Raw genomic sequence first — 20,059 nt, 5'->3', positions numbered from 1 at the left:
GGTGCCCCCACGGTGGCCTGCCCCGCGATCGGGGCCCACCGATCCGCGGGTGGGCCTGTGCCATGGGGGCACTCTTTTCCTTCTGCCTTTGCCACGGTCTCCACCATGGCGGAGGCGGAAGAGACTCCCTCCACTGCGTATGCGTGGGAATGCCGTCAGCGGCCGCTAACGCTCCCGCGCATGCGCCACCCGGAGATGTCATTTCTGTGCCAGCTGGCGGGGCACCAAAGGCCTTTTCTGCCAGCTGGCGGGGCGGAAATTAGTCCGGCCCGGGCCTAGCCCCTTAAGGTTGGGGCTCTGCCCCCCAAGATGCGGAGCATTCCGCACCTTTGGGGCGGCGCGATGCCCGACTGATTTGCGCAGTTTTGGGCGGCAGTCGGCGGACATCGCGCCGATACCGGAGAATTTCGCCCCTGAATAGTACCTCTTCCCTCGGTGTGCCGAATTCCCACACTCTCAAAATTCCCTGAGTTAAGCAAGTGCTCTGTTACAGCATTACTCTGTCAAGCTGGGCTAAAGCTACTTACTTCATTTATAAGCAAAAGTCTCCTACATCTATACTAGCTGAAATTCCAAGGACTTGAGTCAGCCCCTGCTGATCAAGTAACCAGTTCTTACTGGTCACTTGACTAGTCACCTAACTGGTCACCCATCAGCTTTGACAAAGGGTCATTTGGACTCAAAACGTTAGCTCTTTTCACTCCCTACAGATGCTGCCAGACCTGCTGAGATTTTCCAGCATTTTCTCTTTTGGAAACTAACTTGCAGCTGCCACTGGCAAGCAGCTTGTTTATTCCTGGCTCCAATGCTGTGAAAGAAACTATCAGTTAAAATTTAGTGAAATGCTAAATGCAGAACTTGACTCTATTTTCAAAAGTGTGGGTGGCACAGTGGTTAGCACTGTTGCCTCACAGCACCATGGACCCGGGTTCAATTCCAGCCTTGGGTGGCTGTCTGTCTGGAGTGTGCACGTTTTCCCCATGCCCAAGTAGCTTTCCTCTGGGTGCTCCGGTTTCCTCCCACAGACCGATGATCTGCAGGTTAGGTGGATTGACCATACTAAATTGCCCCTTATTATCCAAAGATGTGCAGGTTCGGTCGGGTTACAGAAATAAGGTGGGGGAGTGGGCCTAGATAGGGTGCTCTATCAGAGGGTTGGTGCAGACTCAGTGGGTTGAATGGCCTCCTTCTGCAGTGTAGGGATTCTGTAGAACTGTAGCACAGGGTCTGGCACACACAGGGTTAATGTGAGACTGAGTATAGAATCGCCAACAGTGAAGTAAGAAGGCACATGATGTGAAAAGACTTAAACATAGAGATAGTTCCTAGCCGTATCTTTTGTGCAAACAGTTCTATGTGTTGATAAAGACTTACAGTTGACCTACTGAAGACTGCAAAGACTTCTTTAAGAGACAACATGCTGCAACCAACTCCCTCTCAACAAGAACAACCTTTAAAATCCATCAAGCTGGACTTTATGCTACTTACTTTGTACATAAGCAAACGCCACCTCATGTGAACTCAGCATGTCAATTCACAGTAAATACCAAAATAAAAAAATTGGACTTCTGCTTAAATTAATTATTTGAGTTCCCTTTGCTCTCCTGTGTACCCACTGGAAGGAAAGTTAGAAAAGGGACAGCCACTCTTGTGGCAATAGTTAAGGGGATGTGATTCCTTGGGCTGGGCCGAATGCTCTGAAGTGGCTGCAACCTGGCAGTATTTGGGAGTTTGGGCTGGGGCTTTTCAGCATCGAGAGAAACAAGTTACTGGCTGTATTTTAGAGAGGACTCACAGGCCAGACGTTTACGCTCCTCCTGATCAGAGTTTCCTGAGGCAAGGGGAGGAGCATAAAATAGCATGGATGGGTTAATCAGACCAACACTACATATTGCAATCGTATTGTATTATATATCTCTAATAGTTATATTAATTTTAAGTATAGGAGACAATTAATGGCTTGTGATACACATTTAAGATGTGATGTGGACAAAATGCAAGACTGAATATATGAAGATAAGAGTGGATATAGGAGTGAATATAATATAAGAGCGACAGCTGAACGGTTACATTTTTCATCAATAGTTACTTTTCCTCAATCCCTTCTTTTAGCAGCTTAAAGTGTGAATTATACCATTTAGGAACTTATTGGAGAACCTTTTGACTTGAAACTTATATGACTGCCACATATTTGAAATTCAGTTTGAATTGCTCTAAAGGAATTAATTACTTACCTTCAGATAATGTAGGGAACAGCAGCTTTTCATTTTCAGCCTCTTCAAACTTTACACCAAAGTGTTCATTAGGATTCTGTAAAAAGTGTGGTTTTGGCACATCAATGATCTCCTCCAGGTCTTTCATACGTAGAGAACTAAATGTTCCTGTAAAACCAAATCACAACTTTAAAAAAACCAAAATGGGCACAATTGAACCAAATAGGAACGATGTCCCAAAGCGAGCGTTTTTAGCCGCTTATTTCCTGACGCTCATAGCGCCAAGAAACACAATGCTATCTCACTCGATTCCGGTTAGATACGGGGCCTCAGCAAGGGAACGTGCAGCCGAGGCTGCACTTAGTCCCGTGTCCTGCACCGAGGATCCCCACTCGCCAAAATTCCTCAGAGAAGGGAGAGATCGGGACGCCATTTTTAAATGGTGTCCCGATCTCTCGACCCCCGGATATGACCCTCGAATCTCACACAGCCCCAACTCACCTAGACGAGGATCCTCAGCCACCCCCATTCCCGCACCCCACCTCATGTGCACACGGCACCCCGGGCCCTATCACCACCGTGCAAAAAATGTCAGCTATGCCACCTGGGCACCTTGGCAGTGTCAGGCTGGCACCCAGGTGGTGCTGCCTGCTGCCACTGCCAGGGTACCAGACTGGCACCAGAAGTGCCAGGGTGCCACCCTGCCCAGAGGGCAAGTGCATGGGGGCCTCCGATCCACTGGCGTTCTGCCTTGTCCCCATTTGTGGAGGCCAGTACTGAATCCCGGGAGTGGGGTCTCCCGGCATTTGCCGGCCACTTTGCGCCGTGACGCACTACCTTTCGGGTACAGCGTGGCTGGTAGATCGCGCCCATCATCTTTCAACATGAAAGTGTTATAACAAAGGAAATATTTTTCAGTTTACGTTTATTTATTAATACGGAAAATAATTTTAAGCGGAGTCTTCTTTAAAAACAATCATTCTGCCATTGCAATATTAGGAAAACAATAAGAATATTTGGGAAATAAATAGGGAATCAATCCTGACAAGTTTGTTGAGCTCTAACCTAACAATATAATTAGAATTAGGTTAGGCAAGATTCCACTGAAAGGAGAAACTGCAGCTACACATCATCGACTAAAATTCAATGGAATTGCATTAAATGGAGGGCTCTATCATTGTATGAAGATTATTTGTTTTCAAGTGTAAGTATAGCAATCCAAAAAATAAAATTTGAATAAATCAATCGTCCAGGTTGGAATACTTAATTGATGAATATTTTCCAGTCCCCTTCACAGTACTGTTCTTGTCACTTTATGTAGTGGTATGAAAGTATATCTTTCAATAAATATTTGAACTTTCAATCATTGGATATAATTGTAAAAATGAGAGGGAACTATGGATGATTTTGATTTCCCTGAAAATGCTAAATCCAATTTTACAGCAGTAGGTTTTTTATATATATATATAATTTTTGTAAAAATTTATTTACAGAATGTGTGCATCGTTGGCTAGGACAACATTTATTGTCCATCCCTCGTTGCCATTCAAAAGGTGATGGTGAGCTGTTTTCTTGAACCGCTGCAGTCCCTGAGGTGTAGGTACACCTACTGTGCTTTTCGGGAGGGAATAAAGAACAATACGGCAGAGAAACAGGCCCTTCGGCCCTCCAAGCCTGCGCTGATCACGTGACCTATCTAGATCAACCGCCTGTATCCTTCTATACTCCGTTTGTTCAGATAAATCTTAAAGGTCGATAAATCTTAAAGGTCGCTGACGTATCTGCCTCAACCACCTCACTTGACAGTGCATTCCAGACCACCACCACCCTCTGTGTAAAAAACTTCCCCTGCACATCTCCACTGAACCTTTCCCCCCTCACCTTGAACTTGTGCCCCTTGTAATTGTCATTTCTGCCCTGGGAAAAAGCCTCAAATGTTCACCCTATCTATACTCCTAATAATTTTATAAACTTCTATCAGGTCGCCCCTCAGCCTTCATCTTTCTCGGGAGAACAATCCCAGTTTATTCAATCTCTCCTCATAGTTAATACCTCCATACCAGGCAACATCCTGGTAAACCTTTTCTGTACTCTCTCCAAAGCCTCCACATCCTTCTGGTAATGTGGTGACCAGAATTGGACACAGTATTCCAAATGTGGCCTAACCAACGTTCCATATAGCTGTAACATAATCTTCGAGCATTTATACTCGATACCCCACCCTATGAATACAAGCATGCCATGTTTTCTTTACCACCATTTCCACCTGTGCTGCCACTTTTAAGGATCTGTGGACCTGCACGCCCAGATCTCTCTGTGTCTCTATGCTCCTGATGGTTCTGCCATTTATTTTATAGCTCCCACCTGAACTCGATCTGCCAAAATGCATCACCTCGCATTTGTCCATGTTAAATTCCATCTGTCATTTCTCTGCCCAATTTTGCAGCCTATCTATATCCTGCTGTATTCTCTGACAATCTTCATCACTATCCGCAACTCCTGCAATCCACTAAGTTGCGGATCTTAAGTTGCTAAAATCCGCAACTCCTGCAATCTTAGTATCATCCGCAAACTTGCCAATCAGACCCGCTGCGTTTTCTTCCAAGTCATTCATGTATATTGTAAAGAGCAGAGGTCCCAGTACTGATCCCTGTGGAAATTCTGGTTAACTTGGAAGCAAGTTTAATGGATCATTCCATATGTAATGCAATATATGAAAGTATAAATTTATATGTTGAGAGATTATTCTTACCAATAGGGCTCTGCATTTTGCCCCAAGCTGACAACCTCGGTCTTGGTCTCTTTTGGATTCTGTTTTCTCTAAACTTGTTACCCAAAAGTGTATCTTTCCATATGTTCACCCTAAAAGACAAATTCCAATATTACTTAAGAGATGCAAAATTATAAAGACTTATATTTAGAAACTGTGCATTTTCCCCCAATATTTCTGCAACTCATTTCAAAATGTTTAAACCCATTCAAGAACTTTTACCTTTGCTTTCAGTGAACATTCAAACTCCTCCCTCAAAATGTTTACTGTATGTCAGATTATGAATGACATTGATAGTTCATTAATAAAAATGATTCAAATGCCTAATAACTTTCAATATGGTTTGGTAAAGTATCGATCTTCCAAAACTGGTAACTGTGAAAGATCCAATTTAGGGGCCCACATAAAGAAATCACCCTGCTAGTGGGCAGGGATGAGAAAAAACTGAAACAGGTAAATGAAATATTAGCGTTTATCCCAGGGAGACTGCAACACAAGGTGAAACAGTTATGTTCCAGGTATATAAAGTTCTGGTTTGTACCATCTAGAGTACTGCATTCAGTTCTAGGTAATGCATCTCACGAGAGATACACTGGACAGGATTCTCCTTTCTCCAACCAGTATTTTGTTATAATTATTTACCTGCTATATTGATCAATTTTCTCCTCAGTAATCGGGATGCTGTGTTTGAAAACTGTCAGATGTTCTTCACTTCTCGCATGCATCTGACCTACAGTCTTCTCCTCTTTGGCCGCTATCTTTATTGCAGATGGAGGCGAGCACTCACTAATTCGCCAATGTTCATCCTAAATTCAGTGCTTTCAAATTAGTTATGTGTCTAAAATCCATTCATTTATCTTTTGACATTGAAGTCATTTGGAATATAACAATTCTACATTTAATAGCATGTGAAATAATAGTTCTAATTTTCCTCATTGCTTCAGTAACCTACATAAAATGCAAATTCAATGAAAAGTCAGCTTCATAGGATCTCATAGCACAGAAGGAAGTAATTATGCCTTTCGTGCCCATCCCGGCTCTGTTCAGTTTAGTCCCACACCTCAGTCTTTTCCCCAGAACTCTGCAAATGAGTCCACTTTAACTACATATCCAATTGCCATCTGAAATTTTCTATGGAGTCTGCTTCCACCAACATTTCAGGTATTGCATTTCATATCTTAATTGCCTAATCTGTTATTTCCCCATTAGATATTTTGCCAATTATTTTTTAACGAAGATCCCTGGTTATCAAGCCACTTTGCCAGGAGAAACTGCTTTTCCCTACTTCTGCTAAAAAACATATTTTGGAGTGTTTCCCAGGTGATCGGAGGCCCCCGGGTGTTCAGCCTCCAGAAATAGTGGCACCCTGGCACTGTTGGTGCCAGATGGGCAGTGTAAAGGTGTGGCATTTGCCCATGTCATGGTTCAGACCCGGTGGTGCCCTACCCATGAGGTGGGATGTAGGGAGGCCCAAGGACTTCTATATAGGTGGGTTGGGCGTTGGGGGGCTCCAGGGGGTGAGAGATCAGGTGGCCATTTAAAAATGGCCTCCCGGTTTCTTCCTGCACTGAGGAGCTCCACTTACCAGTGCAGGAAATGATGCTCAGTGTGGCTTCCGGGGCGGGGCCGGATACTCTATGATCGACTTCTTTGTGGTGGGAAAAGCGTTGCTGCCAGGGCTGGTCAAGGCGGAATACTCTGCAATTGTAATCTCCGGCCACTTTTCACATTACATGGATGTGAGGCTGGAGTCAGGCAGTGCCTAACGCCCCACATGGAGGTTGGACACTGCACTACTGGCCGACAAGGTCTTCAGCGAGAGAGTATCACAGGCCATAGCGGAGTACACGGAAAACAATCAAAACGTTCTTGGAGGCACTGAAGACCATGATTAGAGGGAGAATTATCGCTTTTAAAGCGTAAAGAGCCAGGGAGGAGAGAGATGCTCGGCAGCAGTTGGTCGACTCAATACTGGAGACGAACAGTAACTACTCCGAGGCCCCGACCGTTGAGCTCCTGGCAGAGAAAAAAAAGCTACAAATGGAATTTGACCTGCTCTCCACGAGGAAAGTGGTACACTAACTCCGCCAGGCACGCAGGACCCTATGCGAATACGTAGACAAAGCGAGCCGCCTGCTGGCGCACCAGCTGAGAAAGCAGGCAGTCACTAGAGAGATCGCGCAAATTAGAGATAACAGAGGCACATTAGAAACAGACCCAGATAAGGTCAACAAAATCTTCGAGGACTTTTACCTCAGAACCCCCAGCAGGGGACTCGGGGATGAAACAGTTTCTCGATGGACTGGACGTGCCATTCGCGTGGGAGGACAGAAAACGGTGCCTGGAAGCACCGCTAGAACTGGGAGAAATCATGGAGAATATCAGCTCTTTGCAAGTGGGGAAGGCGCCGGGACCAGACCAGTTCCCGGTGGACCTCTACAAAGAATTCGCGACAACACTGGCCCCGCACCTGCGGGAGATGTTCACAGACCCGCTGGCGAGGGGCACACTGTCACCTATGCCAGCACAATCTCGCTAATACTTAAGAAACACAAAGACCCAACAGAGTGCAGTTTGTACAGACCCATCTCGCTACTAAATGTAGATGCCAAAATACTGGCTAAGATCCTGGTCAAAAGACTGGAGAACTGTTTACCAGAGGTGGTTGCAGAGGATCAAAGAGGCTTTGTCAAAGGTATACAGCTATTATCGAATATCATCTAGTGGCTACTGAACGAGATCAGGGTCGAAATTCTCCAGTATCGGCGCGATGTCCGCCGACCGGTGCCAAAAACGGCGCAAATCAGTCGGGCATCGCGCCGCCCCAAAGGTGCGGAATCCTCCGCATCTTGGGGGGCGAGCCCCAACCTTGAGGGGCTAGGCCCGCGCCGGACTAATTTCTACCCCGCCAGCTGGCGGAAAAGACCTTTGGTGCCCTGCCAGCTGGCACGGAAATTACATTGCCGAGCGGCGTATGCGCGGGAGCGTTAGCGGCCGCTCACGGCATCCCCGCGCATGCGCTGTGGAGGGTGTCTCTTCCGCCTCCGCCATGGTGGAGACCGTGGCGAAGGCAGAAGGAAAAGAGTGCCCCCATGGCACAGGCCCGCCCGCGGATCGGTGGGCCCCGATCGCGGGCCAGGCCACCGTGGGGGCACCCCCCGGGGCCAGATCGCCCCGCGCCCCACCCAGGACCCCGGAGCCCGCCCGAGCCGCCTTGCCCCGCCGGTAAGAAAGGTGGTTTAATCCACGCCGGCGGGACAGGCATCCTAGCAGCGGGACTTCGGCCCATTTGGGCCGGAGAATCGCGGGGGGGGGGGGGGCCGCCAACCGGCGCATCGCGATTCTCGCCCCCGCCGAATCTCCGGTGCCGGAGAATTCGGCAAACGGCGGGGGCGGGATTCACGTCCAGCAGCACGGGTTCAATTCCCGTATCGGCCTCCCCGAACAGGCACCCGAATGTGGCAACTCGGGACTTTTCTTTTTTTTTTTAAATAATTTTTATTAAAGGTTTTCATAAAATATCAATAACAAAATGAGAAAGAAAAAAGAACCCAACAGGGTTAAGTATAAAACACAATCTAAAAAAGCAACCCCCCAAACCCCTCCCCCCCGTACCTAAATAATAAATTAACATTAACACCCCGACTTAAGACAACAGGTGTATACACCCCCTCAAACCCTTCCAGTGTAAATAACATAAACAAAAATAAAGTAAACCCCACCCCCCCCCCCACTGCTGCTGCCATTGACCAATGTCTAGCGTTCTGCCAGGAAGTCGAAGAACGGTTGCTACCGCCTAAAGAACCCTTGTACCGACCCTCTCAAGGCGAATTTCACCCTCCCCAATTTAATGAACCCTGCCATATCACTGATCCAGGATTCCACGCTTGGGGGCCTCGTATCTTTCCACTGAAGGAGAATCCTTCGCCGGGCTACCAGGGACGCAAAGGCCAGAATTCCGGCCTCTTTCGCCTCCTGCACTCCTGGCTCCTCTGCCACCCCAAATATTGTGAGCCCCCAGCCCGGTTTGACCGTGGATCCTACCACCCTCGACACCGTCCTCGCTACGCCCTTCCAAAATTCCTCCAGCGCTGGGCATGCCCAGAACAAATGGGTGTGATATGCTGGGCTCTCTGAGCACCTAACACACCTAGCCTCACCCCCAAAGAACCTGCTCATCCTTGTCCCGGTCATGTGTGCCCTGTGCAGCACCTTAAACTGTATGAGGCTGAGCCTCGCGCATGAAGAGGAAGAGTTCACCCTCCATAGGGCATCTGCCCATGTCCCCTCTTCGATCTCCTCTCCCAACTCCTCCTCCCACTTAGCTTTCAACTCCACCACCGAGGCCTCCTCCTCCTCCTGCATCACCTGGTAAGTTTCCGAGATCGTCCCCAATCCCCCCCACCCCCCCGAGAGGACCTTGTCCTGTACTGTGTGTGGCAGTAGCCGTGGGAATTCCACCACCTGCCGTCTGGCAAACGCCCTTACCTGTAAGTACCTGAAGGTGTTCCCCGGGGGGAGCCTGTACATCTCCTCCAGCTCACCCAAGCTCGCGAACTTCCCGTCCACAAACAGGTCCCCCAACTTTCGTATGCCTGCCCTGTGCCACCCCGAAAACCCTCCACCTGTTCTTCCTGGGGCGAACCGGTGGTTCCCCCGTAATGGGGTCCACGCCGAGACCCTAACTTCCCCCCTATGCCGCCTCCACTGCCCCCAAATTTTGAGGGCCGCCACCACCACCGGGCTCGTGGTATACCTCCTTGGAGGGAGCGGCAGCGGTGCCGTTGCCAGCGCCCCCAGACTCGTACCCACACAGGACGCCGTCTCCAGCCTCTTCCATGCAGCCCCCTCCCCCTCCATCACCCACTTGCGCACCATTGTCGCATTGGCGGCCCAATAGTACCCACAGAGGTTGGGCAGCGCCAGCCCCCCACTATCTCTACTCCACTCCAGGAACACCCTTCTCACCCTCGGAGTCCCTCGCGCCCACACAAACCCCATTATACTCCTGTTAACCCGCCTGAAAAAAGCCTTCGGGATAAACAGGGGGAGGCACTGGAACAGGAACAAAAACCTTGGGAGCACCGTCATTTTGATTGACTGCACTCTACCCGCCAGGGACAGCGGCAATGTGTCCCACCTCTTGAACCCCTCCTCCATTTGCTCCACCAGCCTTGTAAAGTTAAGCCTATGCAGGGCCCCCCAGCTCCTGGCCACCTGGACCCCCAAATATCTGAAACTCCTCTCCGCCCTTTTTAGTGGGAGCTTGCCAATCCCCCTCTCCTGGTCCCCTAGCTGAACTCCGAACAGCTCGCTCTTCCCCATATTGAGCGTGTACCCTGAAAAGTCCCCGAATTCCCTAAGCATCCTCATTACCTCTGGCATTCCTCCCAGCGGGTCTGCCACATACAGCAGCAGGTCGTCCAGCAAAAAGCTACACCCTCTGCTCCTCCCACCCCACCAACTAGGGACTTTTCACATTAACTTCATTGAAGTCTACTTGTGGCAATAAGCGATTATTATTATTACTTCCAGCTGCACAGGTGCACCAGGCAGGGATGCCCACTGCCACACTGCTGTTCACCCTAGCATTCAAACCACTGGCGATCAGACCACTAGCAATCGCTCTCAGAACAACAAAGAACTGGAGGGGGCTCCAAAGAGGAGGCAGAGAACACAGAGTCTCGCTCTATGTGGATGATCTGCTCCTCTACATCTCGGATCCACAAAGCAGCATGGAAGGTATCATCGCGCTCCTGAAAGAGTTCAGTGCCTTCTCAGGCTACAAACTCAACGTGAGCAAAAGCAAGTTCTTGGATTGGATTGGGTTGGATTTGTTTATTGTCACATGTACCGAGGTACAGTGAAAAGTATTTTTCTGCGTGCAGCTCAACAGATCATTAAGTACATGAGAAGAAAAAATGGGAATAAAAGAAAATACATAATAGGGCAACACATCATATACAATGTAACTACAGAAGCACTGGCATCGGATGAAGCATACAGGGTGTAGTGTTAATGAAGTCAGTCCATAAGAGGGTCATTTAGGAGTCTGGTGACAGTGGGGAAGAAGCTGTTTTTGAGTCTGTTCGTGCGTGTTCTCAGACTTCTGTATCTCCTGCCCGATGGAAGAAGTTGGAAGAGTGAGTAAGCCGGGTGGGAGGGATCTTTGATTATGCTGCCCGCTTTCCCCAGGCAGTGGGAGGTGTAGATGGAGTCAATGGATGGGAGGCAGGTTTGTGTGATGGACTGGGCTGTGTTCACAACTCTCTGGAGTTTCTTGCGGTCCTGGGCCGAGCAGTTGCCATACCAGGCTGTGATGCAGCCCGATAGGATGCTTTCTATGGTGCATCTGTAAAAGTTGGTAAGGGTTAATGTGGACATGTCGAATTTCCTTAGTTTCCTAAGGAAGTATAGGTGCTGTTGTGCTTTCTTGGTGGTAGCGTCGACGTGGGTGGACCAGGACAGATTTTTGGAGATGTGCACCCCTAGGAATTTGAAACTGCTAACCATCTCCACCTCGGCCCCGTTGATGCTGACAGGGGTGTGTACAGTACTTTGCTTCCTGAAGTCAATGACCAGCTCTTTCGTTTTGCTGGCATTGAGGGAGAGATTGTTGTCGCTGCACCACACCACTAGGTTCTCTAGTTCTTCCCGGTGAACCCGCAAGGGGGAGGGGCAGCGCTGGTGGGACTGCCGTTCAAACAAGCCCAACACAAATTCTGCTACCTGGGGATCCAAATCGCTCATGACTGGATAGGGGTTCACAAATGGATCCAGACTAATCTGACAAAGGAAGTAAAAAAGGACCTGCAGAGATAGAACACATTCCAGCTCTCCCTCATGGGGAGAGTGCAGATGATCAAAATGAACGTGCTGCCCAGGTACCTCTTCCTACTTAGATCCATCCCGATCGATATCCCCAAGGCCTTTTTCAACTCTCCGGACAAGTTAATCACGGCATTTGTATGGGGGGGCGAGAGACTGTTAGGATCCCAAAGAGGGTCCTACAGAAAACAAAGTCCAGAGGGGGGCTAGCCCTCTCAAACCTACAGTGCTACCATTGGGCAGCGACAGTGGAAAGAGTGATGGGATGGATAAAGGAGGCAGAAACCAAGTGGGTATGCGTGGAGGAGGCTTCCTGCAGTGGGACCTCGCTCCGGGCCCTCACCATGGCAGCACTCCCATAAAACACTCCAGCAGCCCAGTGGTGGTAGTCACCCTCCAGACCTGGAACCAACTACGGCAGCAATTTGGCCTGATCGAAATATCCGACAAAGCCCCCATCTGCAACAAGAGGGAAGGAGAACAACAGAGGGGAGCCAGAAATGGGGAACGAGGAGGGACACAAACTGGACGGAGAGCGCAGGAAACGACAACGACCACAACAAGCGCAGCAAGGCGAAAGAGAGAAAGAAAGATCAGGAGGAAGGAACGACCGATGGCCAATCTGAGGCAAATGGATAAAAACAATAAAACGATCAAGAAATGCAAATGGCATCAGACCTCCCACCCAGGTTTGTTTTATAATGTAAAAAAAAAGAGAAGGGGGGAGAAAGACCCCCTTTTCTGCTATGTGTTATGAATTTTTTTACTTCCGCTGTTTTTTGTTTTCTGTCTGCACATTTGTAAGTATATGATGTATAAAACCCAATAAAACATTTTTTTAAAAAGTAATGAAGATCATGGGGCAGCATTATTGTCTTAACCTGCATACATGGAACCAACTTGGTAATTCAAGTGAAGTAAAAGAAAAATAATCTGTACCTGTCCAAATACACCGATCATTGATCCAGAAATGTCACTCAAAACAATGCTGCAGTCAGCAGATGCAGAAAGAATTAGCAAATGGTCATCCTGTACACAGGTTTCAAGGTGACTGATGCAATCGTTATGCGGTTGTATTGCTGCCACCATTGGTGGAAGTTGTGTAATGACATCGTCACTGGCACACAAGCAGTACTCCTAATCAGAAACAAACAGAAGCACAATAATCTTTATTATTGTCACAAGTAGGCTGACATTAACACTGCAATGAAGTTACTGTGCAACTCACAACAGCTGATGAATAACAATGTGATTTTCTAGATTAGATTAATAATGGATCTCAACTCATTTGGAATGGCAATCCGTGTCGGATTGGCACTCCACTCCTGGGTTTTATCCTGAAATGTTTCTGTCCTGTCTTGCGAATCAGGCCGGGCGAGATCCAATTAGTGCAGCTCGTCCCCAAGGCCTAGCATCGAAGTGAAGGAGGCTATGCCCTGTGAGAGACTGGGGTTAGTTGAGGTGCGGGGGAGACACTAGGGGTCATGGGGGTGGGGGCTCACGTGATGGGGAGTAGTCAGGGCCGCAGAAATCCTGGGAGTCCAGGATGGTTACCTAGAACTATGGGCGGCATGGTAGCACAATTGTTACCACTGCTGCATCACACTGTCAGGGCTCCCCGTTTTCAATTCCCACCTTGGGACTGTCTGTGTGATGTTTGTACATCCTCCCCTTGTCTGTGTGTATTTCCTCCGGGTGCTCCGGTTTTCTCCCACAGTCCAAACCTCCCACAGCAGGTTAGGTGGATAGAACAAAGAACAAATAACAAAGAAAAGTACAGCTCAGGAACAGGCCCATTGGCCCTCCAAGCCTGCGCCGACTATGCTGCCTGTCTAAACTAAAATCTTTTCCACTTCCGGGATCCGTATCCCTCTATTCCCATTCTATTCATGGATTTGTCAAGATGCCCCTTAAACGTCACTAGTCACTATCGTCCCTGCTTCCACCACCTCCTCCGGCAGCGAGTTCCAGGCACCCACTACTCTCTGTGTAAAAGACTTACCTCGTACATCTCATATAAACCTTGCCCCTCGCACCTTAAACTTATGCCTCCTAGTAATTGACCCCTCTACCTTGGGAAAAAGTCTCTGACTATCCAATCTGTCTATGCCCCTCATAATCTTGTAGACCTCTATCAGGTCGCCCCTCAACCTCCTTCGTTCCGGTGAGAACAAACCAAGTTTATTCAACCTCTCCTCATAGCTAATGCCCACCATACCAGGCAACATTCTGGTAAATCACTTCTGCACCCTCTCTAAAGCCTCCACATCCTTCTGGTAGTGTGGCGACCAGAATACTCCAAGTGTGGCCTCACTAAGGTTCTATACAGCTGCAACATGACTTGCCAATTTTTATACTCAATGCCCCAGCCAATGAAGGCAAGCATGCTGTATGCCTTCTTGACTACCTTCTCCACCTGTGTTTCCCCTTTCAGTGACCTGTGGACCTGTACACCAAGATCTCTCTGACTGCCAATACTCTTGAGGGTTCTACCATTCACTGTATATTCCCTACCTGTATTAGACCTTCCAAAATGCATTTCCTCACATTTGTCTGGATTAAACTCCATCTGCCATCTCGCCGCCCAAGTCTCCAAACGATCTAAATCCTGCTGTATCCTCTGACACTCCTCATCGCTATCCGCAATTCCACCAATTTTTGTGTCGTCCGCAAACTTATCAATCAGACCAGTTACATTTTCCTCCAAATCATTTCTATACACTATGAACAGCAAAGGTCCCAGCACTGATCCTTGCGGAACACCACTAATCACAGCCCTCCAATCAGAAAAGCACCCTTTCATTGCTACTCTCAGCCTTCTATGACCTAGCCAGTTCTGTATCCATCTTGCCAGCTCACCTCTGATCCCGTGTGACTTCACCTTTTGTACCAGTCTGCCATGAGGGATAGGCTATGCTAAATTGCCTCTTAGTGTCCAGGGATATGCAAGTTAGCTTACAGGTGTGGGTGAGGGAGTGGACCTGGGTAGAGTGTTATTTCGAAGGGTCGGTACAAACTTGATGGGCCAAATGGCCTTTTTCTGCATTGTAGGGATTCTATAAACTTCCTGTGACTGCAGCTCAAGTCCAAAGACATACCAGAAATTACCCTATGATGGGGAAGATACTGGAAATGGTATTAAAGGGGAGGATGGTCGGAAAACATCCCGAGTTAAAACAACATTTCCAGGAGACTCAAATTAACAGCACAGGGCGGATGTCTGTTGTGGATGATGAGAGTAATTATGCCACCAAATTTTCAACGAAAGGTTTTGGCGCAGTTATACGAAGGATACCCAGGTATAGTGCAAATGAAGGAACTAGCATGAAGTTACTTTTGGTCGTGAGGAATGGCCAAATAAAGGAAAATCAGGACTGTGCCAAGCATGTGTCTGGGTAAAGAACGCACCGCCGTTGTTTAGATTGCATCCATGGGAGTGGCCTAAAATGTTGTAGCAATTGCTACACATTGACTTTGCTCGTCCCGTTGAAGGGCACATGTTCATGGTCATTGTAGACACACATTCAAAGTGGCCTGAGGTGGCCTTAATGAAGTCAATCACTGCAAAATGAACCATTGAGAAACTTGACGAGACCTTTGCGAGATTGGGCAACCAGAAGTGACAATGGGTCACAGTTTACAACCCAAAGGTTCGACGACTACTTAAAGATGTGTGGAGTTCAATATATTAATCCAGCACTTTACCACCCATCCACAAATGGTTTCGCTGAAATGTTGTCCAATCCTTGAAGCTTGCCCTGAAAGCTTCAGAAGACCAAGGTTCACTTCATATTTTTAGCAACATATCGAAATACGACACGTGCAGATACACAAATTTCACCAGCTTTGCTCCTGATGAAAAGGAAGTGAAGACCACCTTTAATTTAATCTTGCCAGAGGAGGCAAGAGTAGAGCAAAACCAACAGTCACCGATCTTGAGACGGGAAAGTAATTAAAGGAAACTCTCGTTTGAACAAGGAGGACCAGTGTTAGAGTGAAGCTACACCATGAGTGAGAAGTGGGTCCCTGTGACAGTATTGACTCAGACTAATCCAATATCCTACAAGGTCTAGACAGAGAAACCTATGCGCAGACGCCATGCAGATCAATTATTGTCAGCACACGTTTGTGCCAGAACTACCTCAAGAGGTAACGGTCTCTGTTCCATCTGACTGTGTAACTTCTCGTTCATCTACAGAAGAAGAGATTGTATCACAAGTACCAGTCCCTCGGAAAAGAGACTGGAACACCTTCCAGGGTAGGGACATCTACTGGAGAACCTGAAAATACATCTAAGGTCGAGAATGACAAAGTCCCGGAAGTGCGCAGGCAACCCGATCATCTATTTTACGGACAGTGTTATTACACTTTAATAATATGATGGCTGCACTTGTATATGGATGTAAATTACTATGTTAAAATGCTCATTATTAGTTGTGTTCGACCTTAGAGGTATAGGAGGGGACGTTATATATGTGGGTTATTGAATTATGCGCAATGTCTCTTTATGATCTGAGTCACGTGACATGCATGACCTCATTGGTGACTTTACGGGATTTTGAGGAGTCTAGTACCAAACCTTGTGCAGTGAAGACCCTTTCAATAAGCCTCTGTCGAACTTGCATTAAACCCATGTGCTTTGGCAATCTATTTCTTTTGTACTGTCAATCTAACATCTGTTTAACATCACCCGTGTAACTTTTTAGGTAGAACATGAGGTGCCTTTGAGCCAGAAACTCTGGGTATAATGGTCAGACCTAATGGCCAAGGATGGTCAATTCATAATCAACCTTTAAATCTTTCCAATACAGGAAGAACACCCTTCAAACCATAGCCTCTGACAACAGGCTAGTGACCTGCTTCAAGAAAAACTAGCTATGGAAACAGATAGACCCATGTGCTGTGCTTGCCTCCTCCACTAGGTGGGGGAAGATAAATAAGGAAGATTCAGGTATGCCCCTGGAACTGTCTAAAGTCTATGACTAGCTCAGAGATGGAGTCATTTGTGGAGGGTCCCAGGCAGCACGGAAATTGCCCTTCAGGTGTTGAAATTTCCCAGGTTCATGGGTTAGAATTTCCATAACGTGCCGACGTACATCGTCAGCTGTCTGGTCTCCAACAATCTGGAGATCAGAAAATATGTGTCCATGATTATAAACAGATAAATGAGAGGCGGTGGCGTAGTGGCATTGTCACTAGTAATCCAGGAACCCAGAGTGCCTTGGGGTCCCAAGTCCAAATCCCACCACTGCAGATGGTGAAATTTCAATTCAATAAAATTCTGGAACCAAAAGTCATGACCGTGAAACCATTGTCGATTGTCATAAAAACCCATCTGGTTCACTAATGTCCTTTAGGAGGGAAATGTACCATCCTGACCTGGTTTGGCCTCTATGTGAGTCCAGATCCACAGCAATGTGTCGACTCTTAACTGCCCCTCAAGGGCAATGAGGGATGGACAGGAAATGCTGGCACAGCCTGCAACATCCTCGTCCCATGAACACATAAAAAAAGGGGGGCTGTAATTTTTGGTGTGTGTCCAGTTTAACATTAAATTCCACGGGTGGGAGAATCGCCGGGGCGCCGGCGAGTCCCGCCACGCCGCCCCGGCACCCGCACACGATTCTCCCACACCCCTCCCAACCAGCGCGGTGAGAATCACGGCTGGCCGCTGGGAGAGTCGCCGCTCGCCATTTGCAACGGGTGAGCGGCAGTTCTCCGGCCGGATGGGCCAAGCGGCCTACCCAACACGACGGGTTCCTGCCGGCACCGTCCACACCTGGTCACTGCTGGCGGGAACAGCGCAGGAACGCTGGGGGGACAGCCTGTGGGGTGGGAGGTGGGTTCCTGCACCGGGGGGGGGGGGGGGCCTCAAAAGGGGTCTGGCCCGCGATCGGTGCCCACCGATCGGCGGGCTGGCCTCTCTGAAGGAGGACCTCCTTTCCTCCGCCGCCACGCAAGATCCATCCGACATCTTCTTACGGGGCGGCCTCGGGGAGGACGGCAACGGCGCATGCGCGGGTGTCATAATTTATGCGGCACCGGCCGCGTCATTTACACGGTGCCGGTTTTACACGGCGCCAAGGCCCAGTGCGCGTAAATGACACGGCGCCGCTCCTAGCCCCCCGGGGGCGTGAGAATAGGGGTCTGGGAGCGGGCTCCAATGCCGGAGTGAAACACTCCGGTTTTCACTCCGGCGTCGCGACTTAGTCTCCTGATGGGTGAATTGCGCCCCACAAATTTAAGAACAAACTGGGCGGGATTCTCCGACCCCCCGCCGGGTCAGAGAATCGCCTGGGGCTGGCGTTAATCCCGCCCCCGGCGGTTGCCAAATTCTCCAGCACCGGATATTCGGCGGGGGTGGGAATCGCGGAGGTAGTTGGCTGCCCCCCCCCCCCCCCCCCGGCGATTCTCCGGCCCGCGATGGGCCGAAGTCCCGCTGCTGGAATGCCTGTCCCGCCGGCGAGAATCAAACCACCTCTCTTACCGGCGGGGCAAGGCGGCGCGGGCGGGCTCCGGGGTCCTGGGGGGGGCGCGGGGCGATCTGGCCCCGGGGGGTGCCCCCACGGTGGCCTGGCCCGCGATCCACGGGCGGGCCTGTGCTGTGGGGGCACTCTTTCCTTCCGCCTTCGCCATGGTCTCCACTATGGCGGAGGCGAAAGAGACCCCCTCCACTGTGCATGCGCGGGGATGCCGTGAGCAGCCGCTGACGCCCTGCGCATGCGCCGCACGGCAAAGTCAGTTTTGCGCCAGCTGGCGGGGCACCAAAGGCCTTTCCCGCCAGCTGGCAGGGCAGAAATCAGTCTGCCACGGGCCTAGTCCCTCAAGGTTAGGGCTCGGCCCCTCAAGATGCGGAGGATGCCGGACTGATTCGCGCCGGTCGGCGGACATCGCGCCGATTACGGAGAATCCCGCCCACTGTTTCTGTTCGAGTGTGTTTAATAAAAATCAATTTGGACAAAATGCAATGTTAGTTCCTGTGTTTTTAAGCTGATTTAGGAACAAGATTCAGCTCCTTTTGTTTCATTTAACACACAACATACTGGAATTTGCAATAACAGAAACATGAACTAACCAATTAATCAAATCACTTTTCTCTGTTATATTTTAATTAATATGGCAAAGCCATTGCTTAAATACTTGAGAGAAAACTCCCACTGATAAATTTTTTGTTACGATTAGGATGCACAGATTATAAAATCCACATTTTTTCCGAGCCAGGCGTGGAATGAGCATTCAAAACTCATTGAAAAACATTCCAAAGTGAGATGGTCAGAAATCAGGGGGCTAATCTCACAATTAGAAAATTTTAGAGCATCAAGGGCATGCAAGCTATCATCTTCCAACCATAATAGATTGAAATATTTTTAAGTTTCCTTTTAAAAATATTTTAGAGTACCCAATTCATTTTCTCCAATTAAGGGGCAATTTAGCGTTGCCAATCCACCTAGCCTGCACATTTTTGGGTTGTGGGGGCGAAACCCACGCAAACACGGGGAGAATGTGCAAACTCCACACGGACAGTGACCCAGAGCCAGGATCGAATGTGGGACCTCGGCGCCGTGAGGCCGCAGTGCTAACCCACTGCGCCACCGTGCTGCCCCTTTTTAAGTTTCTTAATGATGTACTTCCTGGGAGTTCTGGATTGTGGAACTGCCCTTCACAATGAAATTCAGCTGGTCTGAAATTAAAGTCTAAGCAGTGAACAGGAGCAATTTTGGATGTTACGCACTGGTGGAAATAGCACCACATTATTAAATAGGTAGACAATTAAAACACACCACTAACTATAATATTTCTTAACTTGAATTCAATTAACTCCACTAATTGAAGGCTAATTTTCAGGCCAGTCAATTTTTAACAATTATTTTGTGGGGTGTGGGCATCATTGACAAGGACAGTATTTATCGCTCATTGGTGATAGTTTCATGCTCACCATTACTGGGATTGGCTTTCAATTCCAAATTTTAATTCCACCAACTGACAAAGTGGGATTTGAGCCTATATGCCCGTAGCATTTGGCTGGGCCTCTGGCTTATTAGTCCAGTGATTCTCTTCTTCCTAATTCATCCCTCGTATTTGAGGAGTTCTTGCTTCCACACTAAAAACGAGTCCTCAGGTGACTGAGGAGCCCTGATGTTCCAAGCCCCGAACTTCATTTTCAGGGGTGGAAAATACCTGTGTGTGACTTCTTTTAATGTAGGGTGGCCATTGCCCCCTAATTAATTACCACACAGACTTGACAGAG

General features: G+C 48.5%; 1 protein-coding gene across 2 annotated transcripts in view; it reads right to left on the bottom strand.

Moving 5' to 3' along the window:
- The window catches only part of LOC140389858 (cilia- and flagella-associated protein 337-like), a 114,640-nt gene that overhangs the window by 41,770 nt on the left and 52,811 nt on the right, over window positions 1-20,059 (bottom strand). For both annotated transcript variants that reach the window (XM_072474437.1, XM_072474436.1), the window contains exons 15-18: window positions 12,751-12,948; window positions 5,626-5,789; window positions 4,966-5,075; window positions 2,235-2,381 (exon numbers count right to left, since the gene is read on the bottom strand). In XM_072474437.1, coding sequence (XP_072330538.1) covers window positions 2,235-2,381; window positions 4,966-5,075; window positions 5,626-5,789; window positions 12,751-12,948 — 619 coding nt within the window. The remainder of the gene's footprint in view (window positions 1-2,234; window positions 2,382-4,965; window positions 5,076-5,625; window positions 5,790-12,750; window positions 12,949-20,059) is intronic.

The sequence above is a fragment of the Scyliorhinus torazame genome, chromosome 14 (genome assembly GCF_047496885.1).
Source record: "Scyliorhinus torazame isolate Kashiwa2021f chromosome 14, sScyTor2.1, whole genome shotgun sequence".
Classification (NCBI taxonomy): Eukaryota; Metazoa; Chordata; class Chondrichthyes; order Carcharhiniformes; family Scyliorhinidae; genus Scyliorhinus; species Scyliorhinus torazame.
This window is presented reverse-complemented; position numbering and strand designations above follow the sequence as displayed.